A 14,468-nucleotide genomic window follows, 5' to 3' on the forward strand; every position below is an offset into this window, starting at 1 on the left:
AAACAGTGGGTCATACACAAAAATTTACATAAAAATAAACTTAATTTCCCTTACATGAGCCAAATTTGACCCAATTTACATGTATGAATACGAGTATTTTATACTCTCAAAGGGCCATACAAGCATCAATATTTTGGTTTTCCTGGGAAAATTACAAGTAATGACAAAGGACGATAGAACTAATGCAATAAAACGCATTCTGATACATCTAGACTTTAATGTGATCTTTCTCAGATTTTTTTTTAAAATATAATTTATTGTCAAATTGGTTTCCATACAACACCCAATGCTCATCCCAACAAGTGCCCTCCTCCCTGTTTTTCAGATATTTTCTATTAAAAGTTATAATGAGTACACCAGAAAATGGGGAGGATGCCATTTTACACAAGCCTGTGGGGTGCAATCAAAAACAAGGATCAACACCTTTATCAGTCTTTATAAAATCTCAAACTCTGAAAGGTAAAAAAGCCAGTCAGTCATATCTGTCATTTCTGTGTTCTTCACAGTATACCAACCATTCGTTTCATAATTAAATCTTACCATCTGTACCTCTGTGTCATCACCCAAATTTTAGAGGTGCCTTCAGATATTTCAATATAAACCGAAAGACATTTCAAAATAAACTTATTCCGCTAAAATGTCAATTTGTAGTGGCTAAAAGATCATTAAAACATTTTGACAACTCTACATCATTTGGAAAATTTAATTAAACTGTTTAGGGGGCGCCTGGGTGGCGCAGTCGGTTAAGCGTCCGACTTCAGCCAGGTCACGATCTCGCGGTCCGTGAGTTCGAGCCCCGCGTCAGGCTCTGGGCTGATGGCTCAGAGCCTGGAGCCTGTTTCCGATTCTGTGTCTCCCTCTCTCTCTGCCCCTCCCCCGTTCATGCTCTGTCTCTCTCTGTCCCAAAAAAAATAAATTAAAAAAAATTAAAAAAAAAAAAGATTTTTTTTTTTTTAATTAAACTGTTTAGTCCTTATCAAAGCAAAGTTAGCACAAGAGCAATTGAAGTCTGCCTCAGAGAACCTGTAAGCAGGTCATCTTAGAGTGCATTGAAAATAGAAAATGAAGACACCCACCTTCTGGAATCTTGAAACCCACACTCCAATCACAAGGAGATGTAGAGCTTTCCAAGGAGGCAGAAACTTTGTCTAAAATTTCAAGATAATCCACCTGACTGTCAGAAATGTATATGCTAGGTAGCACATGACAGAAAATTAGGCTACACTCATTATTTATATAGAAGTCATCAAAGCAATGCCCAGAAGGGCAACAGATAACATTCCAACTCTGTTGCCTGAAACACCTGACCCTATGTCTTAGCCTTAAAAGAATTCTGTGAGATAGCTATAATCAGAAGTCCTACATATAATCCATCAGGGGACAAAGTAAAAAGTAACTCCATCCCCCACAAAAAGGACAAATAAAGTTTTGCTCTGCTCCTAGATGGCCCATAACAGAGAGGCAGCCAACCTCCCAATCTACCTTTTTTAGGCCCCAAACTTCCTCTGCCAAAGGAAAGGACTGGTAAATTGGAGAGCTAACTTCAACTAAAAGTCTTCCTAGAACTTTTTACAATGAGTTCCCACCCACATCTGAAGGCAACCCCAGACAGGTAAAAAGACAACAACATACTAAGACATTCAGAAGCACGATCCTCTTCATAAAAGCCCAGACAAAAATTTAAGAAAGCAGTATACTTCTCCATAACAAACTGCAGCTTGAAAGAACATTAAGTTAACTAAAGAAGGGTTATCATAATCCACACTAATAGTCAAATCCTGTTACAACTTAAAAGGGACTTTCCAAAGTCTTTAGTGGCAGTGGAATTTTGTACTGAACATCATTGAAGTAAATGGTCCACTGGGCTGGGCCTTTGGACTTTTTGGTTATATGGCCTCTGCTGTAAAGGTGTTTTGCTATAACTGGATTTGACCTCTTCCATGTAAGAAGATCTAAAATTTAAATGCAAAGTACTCTGGAAAATAAGAAAAAAAATAGAAAAGTCATTTATTCCAAAATTTATAGATAATCCACACACAGTAGCCAATATATTTCAACTGTGTCATTTTATTGCTATCCTTTGAGTAATTCCTAAAGAGCTTAACTGAATGGACACTGGTTCAGACTTTCCAAAAATGATTACACTAGTAATATTCCCATGAAGGCAAGCTCAGGCATACTTTGAGATCTTGCCAAACTCAGGGGTATAGTTCTTCAGAAGGTAGGCTAATTGATAACCAGTTTGTGTTAAACTTAGTTCTTTTTACTACTACCAGAATACAACTGAGTGTACAGACTGAAAATCAGAACTATTTTTTAAAACATTTACTAGTTATTAGTCAAGTCTCGATTTCTCAAAAAGTGCATTTTCTTACTACCTTAAAATTGCATCCCAATACTCAATTGCTTTTAAGACAACGAAGTTTTAGGATGAAAAATGCAACATGGCACTTTCCTTTGATTAACAGAACATAACACTAAAGCACAGAACATTGTACTTGTTCTATATCTCATCTAACCTTACATAGAAAATTTTCTAAATAACTTCCAAATTAATTTGAAAGATTAATTCCCTTTAGAAAAATGGGAGCAAAGTTTCTGATTGAACAAAAAAGCCATTTATTTAAGCAGCTTAAATGGAGACTGAGAAGTCTGACAGAAATAACTTCTACATTTAAAAAAATACTAGATGGTAGTTGGGCTATTTTAAGAAGACATTCCCTTAAATTGGCTATCCTATAGCCAATGAAAGAAAATTACCCATTCTTCTATTCAGTGTCAGAAAACTCTTTAGATAAAGGTCATAAACCATTAGTCATGGAGAGCTTAATACTAAATGTCCTGTGTAAGCTTGGTAGCCTTAATGAGCTTAGATGCAGGATAAAAATAAGTATAAACTGCAGACTGAGTTAGAAGCAAGGAGTGACAGCTGAGAATGGTTGAACAAAGAAAGTCTGTGCCCTAAAGTACATTGTTCTCATCCTGCTGGCACTCAGGATGAGATCCTTACCCACACCTAGATTAGATAATTTAAATTTACATGGATACTCCTTCCTAGTTTTCATTATGAATTGAAGAACTGTGAATTAGAGTCATTAATTAGGAAACTGACTTTAGTAAAAGGTCTAAAAGTAGGCAACATTAAACCACACAAAGGTTGGTTGATTGCCTCAAACTATAAAAATTCAAGACTAAACCCAGTATGATTAATTCCCAAAATCTGTTGTGATTAGTGAGGAACTATAACAGATCCTCCACCTAGCTTTGTACCAAAATAAAATATAAGACATTTTCCACAAATTGCATTTTAGTTCAATGCATTACTATATTACTTTAGAGGAAGTGTAAGAATAAAAAAAAAAAAAAAAAAAAAAAGAACAAAGCCTGCATAATCCAAACTAAGAATTTTCTCATCTATTTTGCGAAACTCTATCAACCTACCAAATAAGAATTGTTGTGAGGATGTTAAGGTGGTGTACTATGAAGCACTCTGAGCTCTTACTAGGATAAGAGCCAAAAAAATCAAATAAACAGCTATGTTATCACTTTTTCTTTACGTATTATCAGGTCATGTACGTTCACAAAATAGGCTACTAAAACAATTTAATGCTTGTAACATGACCAAGTGATGTTAAGAATGATTAATTTTAAAGCTGAAAGAAAACTCCAAAAACAGGATCAAACCTTATAAACTGGTTCTGCTTACAATTTTATTGAAACTTATCCTATACTATATTCTGCACTATGGAGCACTGAGTTCTTGTTATGGGTTACTCATTTAACCTAGTAACTTGTATAAACAAATAAAACTTTAAAAAAACTCCATTCTATTTAAGGCTTAAAGTTTAAAAAGCTTAAGATAACAAAAACCATGTAAGAAGCACCTAAGAAGTACTTAACTATGCTATAACGTTACTATAAAAAGGGCCTTTAAGCAGCAAGGAGCATAAATAATTCACAGCTCTGATTCCTTCAGTGGTGATTTAGAGCAAATAATATTTTCCATGGCCTGGTTATTTATTACCTTTTCTTCTTCCTAACCCATCTTCAGTAGATTGTAACAGTTTTATTGATAACACACACCAAAATATTAAGCCAAAGTTAATAAATTTAAGACAGAAGACAAGCTGTAATACAGGAACTCTTATCCAGATTGTCATGGACACATTTGGAAGGGAAGGTGTCCAAAAGGTCCCTGACACTATATCCCGAAATCTAGGGAAAGAGTCCATAGTTTCATATCCTCAAATAGTTTCTTGTCCCAGAAGGTAAAGAACAACTTTTCTAAAAGAGACAAAAGCTTTTGAAGAGAACTTTTAGTTTGATGCTATAGCCACAGGAACACAACTTAAGATCTCAATCACATAAAGGTTCCCCCCCCCACCCCAGGTCCCTTGTTATAACTTACTTTTTGCTACGTTCTTCATGGCCGTTAGCACTGCTCAACTTGTTCTCATCCTAAGCAGGGTTGATAGAAGAACATCATGAGGACGAAGTGGTAACATTTCAAGTTGTCAAAGGGTAAAGGGAATAGGAATAAGAAAATACAAAACAATTTTAAAACTAATTACTTGCTTATAATTTAACATGGAAGGCTATAAAAAAATTTAGATGGGTATGTGTTTAACCACTTTGTTGCTTACAATTAAGTCATCGTGATACAAAAATAAAAATGCATATTAACATGTTAAATTTTACTTTCTTATATAGTTAGATATTAAGTTATCCAGATTTACAGTGTTCAAGTGGTTAAATAGAATTTCTATAAAACATGAATGAAGTCCTGTTTTGAGTTTTATTCCATGTGCTATGGTCCCTTTGGTCAGTACCATGGCTCTATTTCTGCCTAAGCCCCAAGTGGCCATGCTAGCAGCCAGCCACTATCGATTTCCTGTGACCGATGCCATTCCTGAGATCTTCGCCCATTTCCGTTGGAGGGTTGGGACTGTAAGAGCTTGATGCCACCTCTGTCACACATCTCGCCCTGAAGCAAACAGGGATTCACACTGCTTTAGTAATGTTGACTCCCAAGAACCCAAGAAAGTCAATTAATAATCCACCAGTCCAGCCTAAACATTTCCTACTTCCATACCTGTTTACATGGAACTACATCCATGTTAAACTAAGACACAAGAATCTTAACATTAAAATAGAAAGTAGTTCTTCAAGAGTCTAAGCATTATACAACTACATACACCATTTAAAGTTAGAAAGAATTCATCCATATTGGTACCACATGGTCGTGCTATACAATCCAAAACAGATGTATTATTTTTAAAAGGTTTAGTGCAATGTTTATTTTCAAAGTTTGATCACATCAGTTATAGAAGTATAAGTCCTAACTTACAAAGCTTACAGTTTGTGACACCAGTGATAATGCATGCATACTGCTATTTTCACCACCAACTGGTGAAAGAATGAAAAGACACTTTACTTTTACTGTGATACTGAAATGGGTCAAAGACTATACTATTAGCCAAAATAATTCCTCTGTAGCTTTTAGTGTGAAATATTATGGCAGGGACTAATTAAAAATAAAATATGGAGAACAGTAAAAACAGTCATCAAGTGACTTTAAGTTTGTGATACTGCCTCCTTTGCTTTAAAAAAAAAATTTCTATTCAGGGATCCAAGAATTTAATAATTTTTAACTGAGCAGCAGATCATCACCTGCCTGTTTCAATATTTACTATCACCAGTCATATATATATGTATATATATAGAAGAAAATTTAAATCTCACCCATTTCTTCTTGTAAAACTTATTTAAAGATTTGCTTGCCACAGACTGGTTATGCTTTGTTATTCTTGGACCCCTGCTATTTTCCCAAACCACTACATTCACCTTTTTGCTATACCAAACTGGAGCTGGTAATTCTTAGTTGAGTCATTTTACCTAGGGGACCACGGTACAGCGATAAGTCACTCAATTACTACCTTATGATTGACAGTTCACACTGGAATCAAAGGTGAATTCATGGGAGTAGAGGTGAGATATCGTTAGGCAAGTCTACAAAGAGAGATAGATGGGCATTTATTCATCACGCTGAAGTGAAACTACTGCACAATATTATTACATCAATAGCATATATTTACTTTTGTAAGTTACACGTAATGCATCTCTGATAAGGTAAATCAAGAGGGCTCCGGGGAGGTTAGTTTACATTTCAGCAGTAGTTTCGTGATAATGCTAAATTAAGAAATAAATAAACCTCACCGACATGTTTTTTCTCACCTTCTTGTAAGGAGCCTCAAGCATTGCTTCAATATCAATATCGTCTGCCATTTTCTCTAAACGCCTAGAAAATAAAGGTAATTCAGTGAGTAAACATTTTTCAATTCTGCCCTATTTCCTTCTTACACGACCAACTCCGAAACTTCAGAAAATACTTCAAAAACCCTGGAATAACCAAAGGGGATGCACTTTACCAGTCTTGGTAACTAAATCTGAAATGCCTCCAAGACTGAACAGACAGAAATACATTAAACGTACATTCAAAAAGCAGCTTACAATTAACTCCAAAAACAACGCGCGCGACTCGAGCGAGAGCGCCTCTTTCCGCGCAAAACCCGCGCTGCCATTTTAGGGGCAAAGGGAAACTCCCTCGGTTGGGAGGGGTTGTGTGCCATGGTAGCGTTCGGCTGGCGCCATGTTGGGAGGTCGCGGCCGCCCCAGGCCTCTAAGGGACCAGTCTCTATCCGCCCTAGGCCTCTCTGGGGTCCCTGCCACCCAAAAAACCTGAAATCTACACGACCGGAAAATAAGGGCGCGGTCGCCGAAATGGAACCGATTTCTCGAGAACCTGCCCCCCCCACCAAGTCGTTAAACACCGACTAAGGAGTGCCCCTCAACCCAGACGAAAACTAAACCTCTGAAAAGCTCTGACAATACTCAGGCCCGCGACACCTCCTTACCTGTGCGGGCTTTCGGGCCCCTGGGGTGCTTGTATTCGGAAAGACGGGGGCTGCTGCTGTTGCTGCCGCCGCTGTTGCTACTGTTAAGCCGCTAGGCCCAGGCCGCGGTACCGCCCAGCCCGAATTTCGGGCTCCGAGGGCGGATAGGCCCGAGCGAATCTAAAAGAAACAATGGGATTAGAGGAGCCCGCGCGGAAGTGCAGGACGGCGGCTTCGGCAGCTCAGGATCCACCCCTGCGACAGCTTCGACAAGCTCTCTGAAATGGCGGCCGCTGCTTCCTCGTACTCACATCCACCAACACACATACACACACACAAACACACGGGGTCTCACAGAGCCCTCAGCACGGGCTCTCGCGAGAAGTTGCCCGTAGTTCCAGACCGTACCGGCCGAAATATCGCGAGATGTAAGCATGGCCCGAGCGACCATGGCCCAATCTCGCGCAATGATTGCGCCACAGATACTCCCATCCCCCACTCAGAGAGGAGCCTTTGACACCCCCTCTACATGGACGTCCGTATCTCGCGAGACCGCGCAAGTAGCTAGAGCAAAGACAGTTGGTACACTTCCTGTCAATCTTTTTAAAAATTGAACGCTAAGTGGAGCTCTGTGGTTGCCTCCTCCCGGTGGCGTCTCCTCAACAGTTATCTGAAGGTTTTTCTCTCAGAGCTGACTGCCTCTCCCCTCCCCCGGGCTTCCCACCCTGGTGTCTGTCAAGGTCGCCATAAGGCAATCTAGTCCATATGGCGATAGAATAAAACAAAAAGCGTCATGTATAGATCATCCGCCAAAGGTGAAGAAGTGAAAGGCACGTGAGAAGAAAGGCAAGAAGAGACCGTACAGGGGTAGGGGCTAGGGAGATACGGGTGTAGAATAAAAACTAGGTTTTTCCGGCATTTTGGAGTCAGTGGGCTAGACACTGCTAACAAAACACGCTTGGAAATAGTGGAGAAAGGGAATGAGGAGGTGAAAAAAAATAAACTTCCTTTGGCGGTGAATCAGCTTTCTGCTCGGGATTTTACAGTCTGGCCTTGTGTCGGGGTTGCTATTTCTTCAAAAAAAAAAAAAAATGTCCCCCATTCCCCTGGGACTCGACTCCTCGCCCCTCAAGCTCCCCAGATACCTGGCAGTTACAGTGTAAAAGCACCACTTGCTCTTTGGTCAACGCTGTGAAAAAGAAGGCAGCAGAGAGGTCGTTGGCTCTAAGGCTTCCTCCTCTAAGATAAAAATGTTTGAAAAAAATCGAGGCATTAGAAGCAAAAAATCTTACAGATAAGTCTATTAATAGCTTAATAATCGAGGGTAAGATTTGACATGAGATAATTTGGTTCGCGTAGCTGCTCCAACACTGTATGACCTTGGACTTGGACAAGTAAGTTAATCTCTTAGAGCCTATCCTCCCATCTCCTCTTGTGAAGAAGGGGGTAGTAATAATTACTAGGCTAAGCTTCTTGAGACTGCCCTAGGCTGATAATGCTCACTAACTGAATTCCCCCAGGGGGACCCTCGATAAATGAGTGCAGACCTAGTGGGGCTATAGTGAGGATTACATGAGATAATGTCTATAATGTGCCTGGCAAATATTTCATCCTCAGAAAAGTGAACTTCTGTTACTGCTAAACAATTATTTGAAGGAAATGTAGGTGTAAAGGGGCTTTACATTTCTGGTTAACCTCCCACACAGGTGTTTCTCTTAGAGGATTAGATTTTACATAGTAATATTCCCTTACTCCTTTTCCTGATAATTCATATCCTCTTAATTTTTTGTGTTGAAAATCCCAAAACACTGAATCATAATATGTTCAAGCTAACAAACAAAGTTAACTTTTGCTTTCTCTTTTCCCGTTTGGTTTTCATTATTGTGACTTGTTAATTGTGCAAATATCAAAGTATAAAGGTGGCTGGCCCCTTATTAATTTGTTTGTTCGTTTAGGAACATGACAGCACAAAATTTGACTTGAACCTCTAGACTTATTTGGGAATAGGAAGGCTGTAAGCCTTCAGTCACTTGATTATTGAATATTTCTTAAATTGTTTTCTGTTCAAGGATGACCAGAGAGAACCTGGAAATTTAGAGCACAAACACGAGCTGGAAAACTCAGTCTCTAAAACAAATATATTTTTTATGTTTTAAAAGAAGATATTCGAAACAAAATATGCTTTTCATGCATTTTGCAAAACCTTTCTCTGTATGGCTCACTGACTTTCTCTGTAAATTAATTCCCCTTTCATCATTTTTCCCCCTTTCATCATTTTATTCTTGAGTCATTTGAAGCAGAAGGTCATTGGTTTAAATCATCACCACCATCGAGAATATTATTATGTTCTGTAATGTATAGAGAGGAGTACACAATAGCCAAAAGCTTGGGATACAGGATGTAATAGATACTAATCTTAGAGAATTTTAAAATTCAAAAAATTATTTTGCTGATGTCAGATGTCAGGGTGCCTGGCTGGCTCAGTCTGTGGAGCATGCGACTCTTTTTTTTTTTTTTTTTTTAATGTTTATTTATATTTGAGAAAGAGAGAAAGAGAGACAGAGCATGAGTGGGGAAGGGGCAGAGAGCAGGAAAGAGACACAGCATTTGAAACAGGCTCCAGGCTCTTAGCTGTCAGCACACAGCCCAACTTGGGGCCCGAACTTGGGACTAGCAAAATCATGACCTGAGCCTTAGTCGGATGCTTAACCAACAGCCACCTAGGCTCCCTCGACTGACCATGCGACTCTTGATCTCAGGATTGTGAGATCAAGCCCCATATTGGATATAGAGATTACTTGAAAGTAAAATCTTTTGGGTGCGTGGGAGATAGGCTAGATGGGTGAGGGGTAACTAAAGAGAGCACTTTTTATGATGAGCACTGAGCGTTGAATATAAGGGATGAATCATTGAATTCTACTCCTGAAACCAATATTGCACTATATGTTAACCAAAATTTAAATAAATGAATACTAAAATATTTTTGTATTACATAAAATCTTTTAAAAAATATATTTTGCCTGGACACCTGGCAGTTAAGCATTTGACTCTTGGTTTCAGCTCAGGTAATGATCTCATGGTTTGTGAGTTCTAGCTCCAAGTCAGGCTCCATGATGACAGTGCAGGTGCCGCTTGGGATTCTCTCTCTCTCTCTTTCTCTGCCCCTCCCATACGCATGTGCCTGAGCAGCGCAGTCTCTCTCCCTCTCTCAAAAGTAAATAAACATTAAAAGTATATATATTTTGCCAATGTGAGTTTTTTGATGTCAGTGTATGACTTTTATGGACAGAAAATGCTATTTTTAGGGCGCCTGGGTGGCTCAGTCAGTTAAGTGTCCAACTTCAGCTCAGGGCATAATCTCACAGTTTGTGGGTGCAAGCCCCGCATCCGGCTCTGTGCTGACAACTCAGAGCCTGGAACCATGCTTCAGACTCTGTGTCTCCTTCTCTCTCTGCCCCTCCCCAACTCACACTCTGTCTTTCTCTTTCTAAAAAATAAATAAATAAATTTTAATGCTATTTTTGATATTTGCATTTTTTAAGTAAATAAAATCTTTTTTTTTTTTGTAAATAAAATCTTTTTAAAAAAAATAGCAAGTATAAGGGCGCCTGGGTGGCTCAGTCAGTTAAGCATCTGACTTTAGCTCAGATCATGATCTCAAGGTTTGTGAGTTCAAGCCCCGCATTGGGCTCTGTGATGACAGCTCAGAGCCTAGAGCCTGCTTTGGATTCTATGTCTCCTCCCCCCCCTCTCTGTTCCTCTCCCGCTTGCACTCTGTCTCTCTCTCAAAAATAAATAAAGATTAAAAAAAAATTTTTTTTGATAAGTATAGTCAGTCTTAGTTTCTTAAAATTTTCTGGCATTAGGGAATCTACACCTGAAATCATTGTTGCACTATGTTCTAACTAATTTGGATGTAAATTTAAAAAATAAGATTAAAAATAGTATCCAAGAAAATTTTCTTTTTCTTAAAATTTTCTAATGTAGTCTCCTATACCTTTCCAATTAAAATCATAAGTCTCAACTCAATTACTCAATTACACATATTTAATTAGAATCTTAAATATGCAAAATTCTCTTAAACATTACAACTTAATTATACATACAAAGTATCCTTGGGGTGCCTGGGTGGCTCAGTCTGTTCAGCATTTGATTTTGGCTCAGGTCATGATCTCACTTTTCGTGGGATCAAGCCCCATGTTGAGCCCCAAATCCGGCTCCAAGCTGAAAACACAGCCTGCTTGGGATTCTCTCTCTCCCCTCTCTGCCCCACCCCCATCCACACATACACTCTTTCTAAATAAATAAATAAACTTAAAATTTTTAAGAATGGTTCAAAATATCTCAAAACAACATAAATGTTTTAAGACATTATATATATATATATATATATATATATATATATATTTAAATTTAAACCTCTCTTTGTAAAAACACACCCATAAGAGAAGATTTTATTATCTCAAAAAACTTGAGATTGACATCCCAAAAGAATTCATACACTATCTCAGAAGACCAAGGTTCCTTTTTGGCCAGAGTTTTTGACCTGGACCAAAGACTGTGGTTGCATAACCTGCCTGATAGATTCTGGCAATATTCTTGAGCCACTGACAGGCATAATGAACCTTTTTGTTTTCTTTCCCAAGTCATTATGACATCAAGAATCTCAAGGCTCTTCATATAGATAGAAATAATTTTGCCACCCCTATGATTTTGCCTGATTTGGGTATATGAAACTATCAATCCTTCCCCTTAGTACTTTGTTATCTAATCAATTTACTGATTGAATTTGGCATTTGTTTCAAAGATTTGTCTGTCTACTGGCCATAATGTCAGGGACATTTTAGTGACATATCCTAAAGGAATGTTCATCAGCTTGAGAATGATTAGTCCTTCAAAGAAGAGATTTTTCAGGGGTACATTACTAACCATGTATTTCAGGTTGATGCCATGTACTCTCATAATAATTTTGCTTGATATCACCAACAAAGAATCCTGTTCCTCAAACTTAAGATACAGTTTCTTAAGATCCTGTGTAAACTAGATAAGGAAGCAACAATCAATGTTTTTGCCAGAGTTTAATATTTGGTCACAAAAATACAGTGTTTTAAACTCCCATAGTTAAGGAAATCAAGAACATTAAGAGGCACTCATGAATAAGATGACAATACAGCCCATCTGTCCATCCCATGGGCAACAGGATTTCCCAAAACACTATTTTACCTTGAAAATAAAAATGAAAATATTCAATACACTATACCAAAATAGAATTTAGAACATTCTTTTGGAGTTTTATCAGTGAAATATGCCATTTACTGATTGATTCAATAAATATTTAGAACTCCAGTGCCTGGGTGGCTCACTCAGTTAAGTGTCCAACTTCAGCTCAAGTCATGGTCTCACTATTGATGATTTCGAGCCCTGCATCAGGCTCTGTGCTGACACTTCAGAGCCTGGAGCCTGTTTCAGATTCTGTGTCTCCTTCCTGCTCTCTGCCCCTCCCCCACTCACACTCTGTCTCTGTCTCTGTCTCTATCTCAAAAATAAACCTTAAAAATTTTTTTTAAATATATATAGAAAATAAAAATTTAGAGGCTTCAGTATTTTCAGCACTCTGCAGGCTGATTTGTGGGTACAAAATAAAGGCACAGTCTCAAGGCATCGCTGGGTAGTTTAGTTGGTGAAACACCCAACTCTTGATTTCAGCTCAGGTCACAATCTCAGGGTCCTGAGATTGAATCTCAAATAGGCCTCCACCCTGAGCATGGAGCCTGCTTAAGATTCTGTCTCCCTGGGGCACATGGATGGCTCAGTCAGTGAAGCTTCTGACTTTGGCTCAGGTCATGATCTCATAGTTTGTGGGTTCAAGCCCTGACTTAGGCTCTCTGCTGTCAGCTTGGAGTCTGCTCTGGATCCTCTGTCCCTCCTCTCTGCCCCTCCCCGTGCTCTCCCTCTCTCTCCCTCTCTCTCTATCTCTCAAAAAAAAAAAAAAAAAGATTCTCTCCCTCTCTCTCTAAAATCAGTTTCCAGTTTAGTTAGGAAACACCTGAAGGAACAAAAATCATGTTCAACATAGTGTTTTGTATTAAAATTTTGCATGAACTCAATACCTTGAACATCATACTATAAATAATAGCATATTTAAATGACAATAGTTTGTAAACTATTTTCTATACATTATCCCATTTATTCCTCTAAATCTGTTTATTTATTTATATCAAATGAAATTAATTGATGGGATCAGACTATGATGCAAGTGGTCACAGAATCTTCTGGAAGGAGCTGATTGATGTAGATCATTATAGAGTTAAGGAGTATTTTTTCAACATTTTATTATGAAAATTATCAGTTGAGATCATTGTATATGTGCCTACCACCTATTTTCATTTTTTTAAGTTTATTTATTTATTTTGAGAGAGAGAAAAAGAGAGAGAGAACTCACACAGGGAAGGGGCAGAGAGACAGAGAGAGAGAGAGAGAGAGAGAGAGAGAAAGAGAGAATTCCAAGCAGGCTCTGTGCTGTTTGCATGAAACCCGACATAGAGCTCCTTCTTATGAACCATGAGATAATGACCTGAGCCGAAATCAAATGTTGAATGCTTAACCAACTGAGCCCTCCTGGTGCCCCCACCTATTTTACATTTAATATTTTGTAATGTTTGCTTTATCACATAACTATGTACCAACCCTCTGTCTATCCCTTCATCCAGCTTAATTTTCAATTTTTTTAATTTTTTATTTTTAAGATTTTATCTTTGGGGCACCTGGGCAGCTCAGTTGGTTAAGCATCCAACTTCAGCTGAGGTCATGATCTCAAGGTTCATGAATTTGAGCCCTGCATTGGGCTCTTCAGAACCCACTTGAAATCTTCTGTCTGCCTCTCTCTCTGCCCCTCCCTGCCTTTCAAAAATAAACACTGAAAAAAATCTTAAAAGCGACTGACTTCAGCTCAGATCATGATCACTGGGTTCGTGGGTTCCTTGGGCTCTGTGCTGACAGTTCGGAGCCTGGATCCTGCTTCAGATTCTGTGTCTCCCTCTCACTCACTCTGCCCCTCCCCCTCCTCCTCCCTCTCTCTCTCTCTCAAAAATAAATATTAAAAAATATATATTTTAAGAAAAAAAGTCTTAAAAACATTTTATCTTTAAGTGATCTCTACACCCATTGTGGAGGTCAAACTCACAACCCCGAGATCAAGAGTTGAGTACTCCACCGACTGAGCCAGCCAAGCACCCCTTTAATACTTTTTGAATAAATTATAGACATCAGTACATTTATCACTAAACACTTCAGCATTGCATATTCTTTTATTTTTTATTTTTTTAATGTTTATTATTTACTTTTGCAGAGGGGAGGGGCAGAGAGAGAGGGAGAAACATCTGAAGCAGGCTCCAGGCTCTGAGCTGTCAACACAGAGCCCGATCCTGGGCTTGAACTCACAGACTGTGAGATCATGACCTAAGCCGAAGTCGGAAACTTAACAGACTGAGCCACCCTGGCGCTCCAGCATTGCCTATTCTTAGCTAGAATTTAGTAGTTATGATTTTTTTAATGAGGTAAATTTTACAGTGATAT

At 38.6% G+C, this 14,468-nt stretch overlaps 2 protein-coding genes across 10 annotated transcripts in view; one reads left to right on the forward strand and one right to left on the reverse strand.

Moving 5' to 3' along the window:
• Nucleotides 1-7,220, reverse strand: part of RBM39 (RNA binding motif protein 39) — a 31,918-nt gene extending 24,698 nt beyond the window's left edge. For 4 of the 7 annotated variants that reach the window (XM_058685466.1, XM_058685463.1, XM_058685462.1 and 1 more), the window contains exons 1-3: nt 6,915-7,220; nt 6,235-6,298; nt 4,409-4,458 (exon numbers count right to left, since the gene is read on the reverse strand). In XM_058685466.1, coding sequence (XP_058541449.1) covers nt 4,409-4,458; nt 6,235-6,285 — 101 coding nt within the window. In that variant the 5' untranslated portion in view covers nt 6,286-6,298; nt 6,915-7,220. Of the gene's footprint in view, nt 1-1,076; nt 1,149-4,404; nt 6,010-6,234; nt 6,299-6,914 lie in introns of all 7 variants that reach the window. The other 3 variants (XM_058685465.1, XM_058685467.1, XM_058685464.1) reach the window with 3 other exon arrangements.
• Nucleotides 7,221-7,371: 151 nt separating this feature from the next.
• Nucleotides 7,372-14,468, forward strand: part of PHF20 (PHD finger protein 20) — a 173,736-nt gene continuing 166,639 nt past the window's right edge. For 2 of the 3 annotated variants that reach the window (XM_058685446.1, XM_058685450.1), the window contains exon 1: nt 7,372-7,475. The gene's annotated coding sequence lies outside the window, so the exon portion shown is untranslated. The remainder of the gene's footprint in view (nt 7,476-14,468) is intronic. The other variant, XM_058685449.1, reaches the window with a different exon arrangement.

This window comes from Neofelis nebulosa, chromosome 9, assembly GCF_028018385.1.
Source record: "Neofelis nebulosa isolate mNeoNeb1 chromosome 9, mNeoNeb1.pri, whole genome shotgun sequence".
Classification (NCBI taxonomy): Eukaryota; Metazoa; Chordata; class Mammalia; order Carnivora; family Felidae; genus Neofelis; species Neofelis nebulosa.